At 53.5% G+C, this 10,151-nt stretch overlaps 2 protein-coding genes and 1 long non-coding RNA gene across 7 annotated transcripts in view; 1 reads left to right on the forward strand and 2 right to left on the reverse strand.

Moving 5' to 3' along the window:
- LOC310684343 (transmembrane protein 87A-like) overlaps window positions 1-2,163 on the forward strand; it is a gene marked incomplete at its 5' end in the record, with an annotated part of 34,421 nt that extends 32,258 nt beyond the window's left edge. For all 4 annotated transcript variants that reach the window (XM_083455337.1, XM_083455339.1, XM_083455338.1 and 1 more), the window contains one exon: window positions 457-2,163. In XM_083455337.1, coding sequence (XP_083311463.1) covers window positions 457-498 — 42 coding nt within the window. In that variant the 3' untranslated portion in view covers window positions 499-2,163. The remainder of the gene's footprint in view (window positions 1-456) is intronic.
- LOC310684828 lies at window positions 1,420-2,443 on the reverse strand. Its single transcript, XR_014514838.1, has 2 exons — window positions 1,703-2,443; window positions 1,420-1,662 (listed from the first exon to the last, which is right to left on the reverse strand). It is a non-coding gene; the product is annotated as an uncharacterized lncRNA (long non-coding RNA).
- Window positions 2,444-2,717: 274 nt separating this feature from the next.
- LOC310683581 (uncharacterized protein) lies at window positions 2,718-6,792 on the reverse strand. 2 transcript variants are annotated; one of them, XM_083453524.1, is made up of 2 exons: window positions 6,272-6,792; window positions 2,718-5,314 (listed from the first exon to the last, which is right to left on the reverse strand). In XM_083453524.1, the coding sequence occupies exon 2, from the start codon at window positions 4,912-4,914 to the stop codon at window positions 3,109-3,111; it is 1,806 nt and encodes a 601-aa protein (XP_083309650.1). In that variant the 5' UTR covers window positions 4,915-5,314; window positions 6,272-6,792; the 3' UTR covers window positions 2,718-3,108. The 2 variants fall into 2 exon arrangements, with proteins under 2 accessions (XP_083309650.1, XP_083309651.1); XM_083453525.1 differs by having other exon boundaries at window positions 2,718-5,300; window positions 6,259-6,792.
- Between the last annotated feature and the right edge of the window lie 3,359 nt (window positions 6,793-10,151).

Here is a 10,151-nt window from a genome sequence, read left to right on the forward strand (position 1 = left end):
TAAGACACACAGACATTTCCCCTTACTTTTTAGGAGGAAAAAGTGTGTTTTATGGGGCAAAAAATACGGTATGTCCACTGAATACCCCTTATCTACTTAATCATAAAACAACGTAAGGCCTATGTGTCAATTCCCTTTTTCCCACCCAGCATCTCCCAGACTGTTCCTCCAATTTGCTCCTGGGCAACGGCTGGTTTTAATGAACAAATACGCCCACAGAATTCAAGTTACGTGGTTTTCCCAATCCCTCCTTATAGCTAATCATTTGCTAGGCCTGCCTACGAGAACCATTGGCCGAGCTTCTGTGAGGTCACAGCAGCTAGAACTTTTCACAACCATCACGACAGAATTGCAAAGGAGCTCCTGTTCTTATCTGAAACATACTGTATTGAAGCTTTTGTAAAAAGTGGGTTTTCCCTTGTCCTCCCTCTCTCCCCCCCCCCCCCAAAAAAACAGGAAATAGTGACCACGAAATTCGAAATGTCCAAAATGGAATGAAGCCTGGATCCGGCCGAGCCGCTCAGCCGCACTCTTTTCCTGGTGGATTTCGGAACGGAGGAAGACTCACTGATGGTCGTCCTTTTCCCTTTTTTCCCTTTTACACATGCACATATATAATATATATACATATATATATATATTTGTATATGGTCAAAATATTATTTTATTACTTTTTGGTGTTTCTCTAACTATGGAGCTCCGAGGCTTTTTGGGGTTTGTTTGTTTTTTGGCCAGGTGAGGACCTTACGCCTGACCCCACCAGTTGGGGGGCAGGCGTGCAGCCGAGATTGCCAGCGCCCCCCGCTGGAGAGGAGGGGGATTGCGGGACAGTCGGACCGGTGTTGCTTCCTTGTCGACTTCTTTCCCGAACCCTGTTTTGGAGCAGGCCTTCTCTGATGAGGACCCTTGGTAGCGCCATTTTGTGTCCTTTGCCCATTGGCCTTGGGGTGCTTGTAAGGTCTCTTGACACTGGCTTGGGACCCGAGTCGCTTGTGGGGACGGGGTGCAAAATTCTGGGGTAGGGAGGGAGGGTGGCGAACCCAAAGCATGGAAGCGCTCTGCCTGAGGGGAGGCATAAACCGGGCAGTCCTCTCTTTTTGGAGGAATCCTTAGAACAGGCACCCCCAAACTTGGCCCTCCAGATGTTTGGGACTACAACTCCCATGATCCCTAGCTAAGAGGACCAGTGGTCAGGGATGATGGGAAATGTAGTCCAAAACACCTGGAGGGCCGAAGGTTGGGGGTGCCTGCCTTAGGGGGGCAGCGGCTGGTTTTTTGCGGAGGAGACGCAGGCAGGGGGCAGGCCTGACTCTGCAACGAAAAGGGGGAGCAAGTTGGAAAGGCTGACTTTTATGGCCAAGGAGAGCATTGGGGCAGAACTATAGGGTGGGCAAATCTCTAGGGAGGGCAAGTTCGTTGGATCTCTGGAATAAACTTTCCCGCAGCAGCTTGCCGTGTTGAGCCGCAGGAAACTTTATGGGGGAAAAGCCCCCGATTGGTTTATTTTGGGGGGCATAAGGGAGACTGAGGATGAAGGGGAAGCTATATGGGGAGCGCAGAGAGCCCAGCTTGCTTGAGACCGCGGTGTGGTTCTTGTCTCAACAACGGCAGCCTCAAGAGCACTTTTAAGTGTCCTTTGGGCAATAGCAGGCAGCAAGCACCCTTCCCTTCCATGTTGGATCGTAAGAAGGATCGCAGCCACCCCCATCCTCCCCCCCCCCTTTACTCCTAGGCCAGCCTTCTCCCTCCCCTCAATCTGATGCCCTCCAGATGTTCAGGACTGCAGCTCCCATCAGCTGCAGCCAGCACAGCTGGATATTGCAAAGGCTGACGGGAGTTGCAGGCCAGAACATTTTGCAGCCACCTGGCTGGCGAAGGCTGCTCTGGGAGATCCTTCCTGGACCGCTTGAGATATATGTATATGTTGCTCCCTGCCTTGATTCCGCATTTGAAAGACACTTTTTCTAAAAATAAATAATAGAATTCCACCCGGAGCGGTGTACAGACTTATCCTGTCGGGATGCTTGCTCTTCTGAATAGCTTTTTTCACGTTCCCAAGACTTCAGCCGGACTTTCTGCTGTGACGCTTTCAAGGTTACCTGGATACGAGGGGAGGGGACGTCGGATTTCTTCTCAAATAAACCCTTTTATTTATTTTTGAAATTGTACATACGTCTTTGGGGAGGGGAAGCTGTGTGTGTTTTTATGCAGCCCTATTAAAAAAAAAGCGGAACAAAAAGTTCACTCCCTAGAGTGTGTGTGTGTGTGTGCTTGCTGCGTTCCCCCGTGGGTTGGGGAGAAGGGGCAGAGGTTCACCGGGAGAGCAGATGCTTTGAGTGCAGAAGGCACCAGGGTTTTGTCACACAGCGCCTCTAAACTTGAAAAGTCTCAGGTGAGAGGACAGGAGGTCCTGGGCTCAACAGAGAGTCCAGTACCACATTCTGGACTCTTTCCCCCCGCCCCCCCCCCAAAAATGAGAGTCACAATATATACCCAATTCTGGTGAGGGCAACTGTTGCTCAGTGGTTAGAGCATCTGCTTTGCATGCAGGTCCAATCACCTTTTGCATCTCCACGTAGGGCCCCCCCTCCTGAAACCCTGGAGAGCGGCTGCCAACCAGTGCAGTCTGCCTTGAGCTGGTCTGACTCGGTAAAAGCTTCCTATGTTCCTAAAACCAGCCCTGCAAGAGGGCGAGGTACAAACGAGCAGACGGAAACTTCATTGGAACAGGTTTAATTGTATTTTTGACACGTCAAACCTCACCAGTCCTCGGCTCCTGTTCCTCTTGCCCACAGGCTCCGGAATAAAAGGGTCTTTTAGAAAATAAAAATGGGGGATGCCATAAGTTACTAAGGAATTAAGAGGGGAGGCTGGTGAAGGCAGGAGGGGAACTGAGGCGCAGGCCTGGCCCCTGAACCAAGCCTTGAAAGCATGCTCTCTCAACCTGGTGCCCCCCAAATGGCTTGGACTTCAACTCCCACCAGTGCCGGACAGGAGAGCTGAAATGCATGAGAACATGGCTGGAGGCAGTACTTGAAAATATCTGGAGGGCACCAGGTCGGCAAAGCTTGCTTTCAAAGTTCTCTGCTCTCCCCAGGAACGGGGACCTCAAGGAAGTTCTCTGCTGGACCCCAGCTCCTCTTGCTCCCGCTCGGCCGCCTTTGCCAGCTGCTCTGCTGCGGCGTCGATGGCGGCGCCCACAATCTCCACCGCGGCCAGGTAGAGCCGCTGCTTGGCATCCTCCTCTCCCAGCTCTGCTTCGGGTTCCTCCGTGGGCGATGGCAGCTTCCGCCCGGAGCTCCCTCTCCTTTGGCAGACTTCCCTTCCTCCGTCCTCGGCAAGAGCCTGGCAGGGCCTTAATGGGGGTGGCCCCTCCTGAAGACCTTGGCCTCTGGGTGGAAAGGAGGGAGGTGGCTCCAGCGGGGTCAGCAGGGTCTGTGGGAAGTCAGGAGATGGCGCTCTTTCTTCCTCCGCGATGTGGGCCCTGGGAGCGTCGTAAGGGTCTGCTTCCAGAGGATCGCTTCTGCCAGGTGGCGAGGCTGGCAGAGGAACCGAGCAGCTGCTAAGATGCAGCACTTCCTGGCGAATGTGTTGGGTCTCTCTGCTGGCATCCACCACACGTCCATTCTCTCTGCTTTCGGGATTGCTTGTGGCGGAAACCTCCCTTCCCCGCTTTTCCTTCGACCCAACCACTGGGCTTGCCAGCAACTCGCTGTTCAGCCAGCCCAGATCTCTCGTCGCCATCAGCATGCCCTGCCCGCCTGGGTTCTCGGCGAGATCGGCGAGAGCCTGTTCCTCTTCGTCCGACGCCCCGGCCCAGTACCCGTAGTCTCCCAGCTCAGGGGCCTGGTCTGCGACATCTTCCGGCTCTACTCCGTCCCCCCCAGGAAGGTGGCAAGTTCCTCTCCACTCGAAAACGCCCCTGAGGCCTCGACTCTCTTCCCGAAGCCGCCTTCCCTCGCTCAAGAAAGTGCAGAGCTCGTCCACTTCCCGTTCAGTCGCAGGGTCCGAAATATCGTCCTCTGCCCGCCCATGGATCTCCAGCCCACACCTGGAGCTCGGGTGATCGCCTTCATCCTCCTCTTGAGTTTCACCTACGTCGGATGCCAGAGTTTTGTCCTCCGTGGGTGAGAAACGGGGGGATCCGTCCACCCTGGCGATGGGCGAGGTTTCAGGCTCTGCAGGGAGGCGAATATCCCGTTCTTCCACCGCCTTGGGACTTCTCTTGCTCTCTGGGAGAACCGACCTTTTCTTGGCTCTGGATCTCAGCATGGCCCTGAAAGCTCTCCATGGCTTCATCACCCACCAGCCAACAAGCCTGTCCACCGGATCGGCCGCCGCCGTCTCCGCGATGGAGCTGGGCTCTGCTGGGATCGGGGCCTTAGCCCTGGGCTTCCACTTCAGAGGAGACTCCCCGTGCGGGTCGGCGGTTCTGCTGAGGGCGGCCACAGGCCCGCACCGGACTCTCGCCCTCTGGGCCGGTGATGCCTCTGGGCCGCTGGGTGTCTTCAGGCACAGGAGTTTCCTGAGGAGAGAGGTGCCTGTTTTCCCTCGCACAGATTCCTCGTCAGAGTCCGGCCCTCGGGCGTCTTCCCGCGCGGCCGGCTTCCGGACGGCCTGGATGGGGCTCTCGTGAGTGGCCTCCATGCAGAGGCGGCTCTTGGGGGCCACCTGAGGCGGATTGGCGGCCCCTTTCCTCTTCAGCCAGAACGGGCACCTCCGCTTGAAGAAAGCCCTTCCGGAGGGATACGGTTCTCCTGCCTCGGGTTTGCTCGCGGACCCCCCAGCCCCGGGGGGAGAAGGCCTTGAAATCAGGCTTTTTCTTGATGCTTCCCCTCCCTGTGAAGGGAGTTTGTCGATATCATAAGATAATGTAAGTTGGGCCTCTGTTATCCTCTCTGAGGAGGTCTGCATGTTTTGTTCCTTGCCTGGAGCTCCGGTTTATTTTTGTCCCTTGCTCCCGGGATGGCTTTTTTTAAAAAAACGATGCTGGTGGTGTTTCTAGCCCTCAGCGTTTCTCGGCTCATTTGCCTCCATCTGTGGTCAGCCTCCTTCAAAACTTCATGGCTCTTAATCCAGGCTGGAGCAGGTATCAAAACTCACATATTTATTCTTCAAATAACAGCTGCCAATAGGGTTTTTTTGGGCGGTGGGAGGGGGACAAGACGGCTGGCAGGACAGTGTTCCTCCATCAGGTATTTCCCTGCCAACGTTTATATTACCATCTGCAGCGTGGTCCACAGGCTCTGCTTCTTCTCATGTGGATGCAGAAAAGGCTTGGAAGCACGAAGGGGGCATTCCTTTCCCAGGCTTCCTGCAGAACGACATACACAAAATAAACATGTCCACTGAACAAATAATTAGGAAATTTATACAGCCAGTTTTTGAGGAACGTGATCGGTCTGGGGGAGAGCTGCACGTACCCTGAGTGGCGAGACCACTGAGGATTCCCCACAAAGCCCCCTTTTGGGGCAGAGAAACAGACTTTGGAAGGCTCTCGCTTCAATCCCTGGATTCTTCAGAAAGAGCCTGTTTCTAGTCCTGCTAGGCTCCTCCTCCAATGATCACAAATGAGCCAGCAGTAAATCACACTGTGCAAGTTGGAGTTAACTCTATTAGCAAAAGTGCGATCTGCAAAGAAGTGTCAGGCCTAACGAGTGCAGCGACTCATCCCTCGCAGGTCTTGCCCCATGGATCAGTTGCCGAGACTGAAAGTCCCTGTCTCTCCACAGCCATTTAAGTTCCCTCCTCTCCAGGGCTTTCCCCAAGCAATCCGAGACTGCGCCTGGGTGCAGCCAACCTCTCCTCTGCCTCTTTTCATGCCTCTTCTGGTCCTGGGAGACCAGCCGGGAGGGGAGCTTGTTGCAGCAGGAGGGGGATCCCTGTGACTTTTAATCAGCCTAACCCATCTCTGCCTCTTGGCCCCCCTCCTCTCCAGCCTCTGAGTCTTGACTGCTCTCTGCCACAGCTTCCTCCTGCTCACGAAGCCCTGTTGCCTCTCCAGCTCCCAACACCACTTCCTCCCTGTCTGCTCCCTCTGATCGCTCATCATTGTCCCACCACCACCACCCTGGCTCTGGACCTCCTTGGAGGCTCTCCAGCCAGTTCTTCCCACCATTCCTCTGCATCCAACCAGGCCATGAGACCAATGTTTGAAGCCACTTGATTCCTTACGCCCAGGTGCCCCTCCACCTCTCTCCAGAAGCCACCCCCCTGCTAGGAATCCTGGTGTTGCTGCTTGAGACGAACCGGCCAAACTCCCCCTGCGTACATTTTGTTTTGCCTTGACGGCTGGACTTGGTTTCCCTTCTGCAAATCCGGGAGCTGCGTCTATTTCTGGCCTTTTGCCGGCTCCCTCCACTGGCACAGAGCTTGTGGCCGTGAAATGTTCTGCAAAAACGTCTCTCCAGAATCCCAGATGTTTTCCTAGCGAGCCAGAGAACATTGCTCAGCGACCCTTACGGCTCTGCTCATATTGAGGAAGGCTGAGCTCAGCAAGAGATTGAGCGAGGGAGGGAGGGAGCGGGGAAGAGACCTTGCATTTGTGCTCATTCTTGAAGGATTAGGGAGCAAGGCTAGCCTGATTCGAGGCCTTGGAAACTAGCAAGCACACTTCTGAGCATGTGCAGAGAGTCATCTCCGCCTTGCCACTTTGCAAACGCAAGCTGCCTCCGGGTATATTTTGTTGGAAGACAAGGTGCATGCATAGCTCAGCTGGTTAGAGCGTGGTGCTGAGAACGCCAAACTCGCGGGTTCGATCCCCGTGTGGGACAGCTGCATATTCCTGCATTGCAGAGGGTTGGACCGGATGACCTTCAGGGTCCCTTCCAACTCCACAATTATATATAAGGTTTTGAGCTCAAAAAAAAGCCCCGAAAATGTGACTTCCAACACCACCAAGCAGGCAAATTGCTCCCAGTATACCTTTTCACAGCCCTATTTAATAAAATAATAGAATTGTAGCGTTGGAAGGGACCTCTATGGTCATCTAGTCCAACCCCATACAAGGCAGGAATCCTTTGCCCAATGTAGGATTCAAATCCACGATTAAGATTGTCATGCTCGACGGATGAATTTTTAAAAAAATATTTTTTGCTTCATTTCATAAAATGTATACAGCTCTTGATTGTAAGACACAAAAAACCTCAAAACAATATTATAAATAGTAAGAATATTTTTTCTGCGACTTTCAAAAAGCCTCTGGGATAGCTCAGTCGGTAAAATAGGGGACTCTTAAACTCAGGATGAGGCGTTCAAGCCCCGAAAGATTCCTGCAATAGACTAAAGATTCACCAACTGGAGACGGCCAGCTGCTTTGAACTACAAGTCCCATCAGCCCCAGAGTGCCCAGGAATGCCTAAGGCAGTGCCTGAGAATGGGGGGCTGGATGTGTGCTGGGAGGGCTGTGAGAACCTGGCACCTCAATTTGCAACTTTCCCCCCCACCCCTCGCCCAGTCCTTTAATCCTGGGGAGGAAGAGGGCGCACGGAGCGCGGCGGTGGGGAGACAGCAGGCAGCGACCCCCAGCAGCTCCCGTCCTCTGGGGGTTGTAAGGCGAGGTGGGGGCACGAGTAAGCGTTCCCCCCCCCCCCGCTTGACTCCTCCGCCTCCAGCCGTGCCATGTAAGTCCTTGCTTCCCAAGGACTTTGCAGCCCAGCAAGGCAGCTGGGTCCGTGCGCGCACAAGATGTGCGCAAAGATGCTCGTAGCATCCTGGCCCTGCCTGCTGCTGTATGGGGACCCCCCCTCCAGCGGTGACCTTCATCTCCCCATTCCCCAGCTGGATCTACACCCCCCTCCCACCCCCCAGCGATCGCACTGCACCCCCTTTACCTGATGCCCAGCTGATACCCAGAGCATCCGTGCCAGCCTTGCAGCGCCGGGAACAAAGACGGGCGCAGCCAGCTCCGCTTTCTTCTCCTTCCCATGAGCCCCTCCCTCTCCCCATCGCACGTACCGGGGGGAGCCTCGCCGCGTACCGGGCTCTTCCACGGGTCCGAGGCTCGCCCTGCTCCGCGCCTTGCGCTCCCGGCCGCGCGGAGGAGCAGCCTCGGACGCCCACCACCCGTCGGCAACATCTGGAGGGCGCGCACGGGAAGGCGCCCTTCACACGTTCCCGCGTGACACGCGTGCGGGCCCCACGTGCCCAGACCCCGCCCGCATGCTCTCTCCTTCGCGGCCTGTAGGAAGGGGCTAAGCGGCACGCAGGCACCCCACCGATTTCCACACCGACCTGGCTGCTGGCGGAAGGGGATTCACGCGTCTTGCAGGAACGTGGGAATGGAGGGGGGGATTGGTAGGAGGAGACGCTCCTAAGGTGGGATGGAATGGAAGCTGAAATATATTCAGAGTCACAAAGTGATTTCATGCTCTTTATTCAGCTCATAGTGGTGGTGAGGAGGAATTAATGAAAGTCCCCTCAAATATCTGCTTTATATACATTATTTACACAATGGGCTGCCCATGATTGGCTAATTCCGGAATTCTACTGTAAGCCAATCAGGTTGTGGATTCACTTCTATCTGGAGCATGATTGGGTGGTTCCTGCCAACCAATCATACTGTTGCATTGTTCTAGGACCAATCAGACTGCTGCAGTTTGGATCCTATTGTTCTAGGACCAATCAGACCGCTGCATTCTGGATCCCATTGTTCTAGGACGAATCAGACTGCTGCATTCTGAATCCTATTGTTCTAGGACCAATCAGACTGCTGCAGTTTGGATCTTATTCAACTCAGTACATAACAGAAGCCCAGCAAGCAAACACCAAACCTCTTTTTCTCTTCTTTATTAGAAAACCTTTGATGCCAAATATATTAAAGAAGGGGTAGTGGAATGAAGGGGTCATTTACATGCTAGTTCTGGTGGCGCCTGGCTTCTCTGAAGGCAGGAGGTGTATCTCCTCTGGCCTTCTGCTGGGCACTGGCTTGTTCATGTTCAAGCAGAGTCTGTGGCAGCAAAATGTTCTGCAGAAAAGGCCCCCCGGAATTCCAGATGTTGCCACGTCTAGCGAGGGAACGTGGCTCGGTGGAACACAGCAAGGGAAGAGCAGAGGTTGCCAGAATTACCACCTAAGGTCCTGCCTTTCAAAATGCAGCCGCCTGCGATCTACGGAACTCCTAGCCTCAGGGTCATGTACGCAGACACACTGAACTTAATGGGGATCATAGAATCATAGAAATCCTAGAGTTGGAAGAGACCCCAAGGGCCATCGAGTCCAACCCCCTGCCAAGCAGGAAACACCATCAGAGCACTCCTGACATATGGTTGTCAAGCCTCTGCTTAAAGACCTCCAAAGAAGGAGACTCCACCACACTCCTTGGCAGCAAATTCCACTGCCGAACAGCTCTCACTGTCAGGAAGTTCTTCCTAATGTTTAGGTGGAATCTTCTTTCTTGTAGTTTGGATCCATTGCTCCGTGCCCGCTTCTCTGGAGCAGCAGAAAACAACCTTTCTCCTTCCTCTATGTGACATAGATGGCTAACCTAGGTTCCTTGACTTCTGTGACTCTGGAAGAAAGGCGGTGTGCACATCATACATTTAAAGCACACCAAACAAAGGAATCCTGGGTATAGCCGTTTGTCAAGGGTGCTGGGAACTGTAGTTCTGTGAGATGCATACTATGTTAGGATATTTCCATTCCACCTTAAAAGGGAGCAGGATGTTTGTGTCACAGCCTGCGTATTTTCCTGTTTCACAGGATGTTTCTGTTGTGTCTTTGTTTTCGTTTCTCTCTCTCTCTATGCCGGAACACTGAAGCAGGCAGTCATGTTTTCTTTGTTCTGATCAACGCAGAAATAAACTTGTAAATAATGCTCTCCTGAGTGCATCTTTCGCTGTGTGCCTTATCTGCTGATAGAGCGTGCACGGCTCCAGAATGTGGCAAGCTATTTCTGGAGCTCGTGTCGCTAATTGCTGATACTGCGTCTCTACAGGAGATCAATGGACGTCCGGAGATGACGTGGAGTCATGATGGACTTTGTCTCCCTGGCAGTATCCCAACATACTACAGTTCCCAGGATTCTTAGGAGGAAGGGAATGTGCCGCAAACGTATGGGGCATGAGTACAAGTTCCTACTTTTTTAAGAACAGTTAAATAAATGGAGGAGGATAGGCCTAACAGTGAATATTTGTGTTAATAATTGAACACTT

This window comes from Podarcis tiliguerta (assembly GCF_965153285.1).
Source record: "Podarcis tiliguerta genome assembly, chromosome: 8".
In the NCBI taxonomy this organism is placed as follows: domain Eukaryota; kingdom Metazoa; phylum Chordata; class Lepidosauria; order Squamata; family Lacertidae; genus Podarcis; species Podarcis tiliguerta.

Bases quoted from the DNA above. Each gene is read 5' to 3' on its own strand.
- LOC310683581 (XM_083453524.1), bottom strand. From the start codon at position 4,914: ATGCAGACCTCCTCAGAGAGGATAACAGAGGCCCAACTTACATTATCT.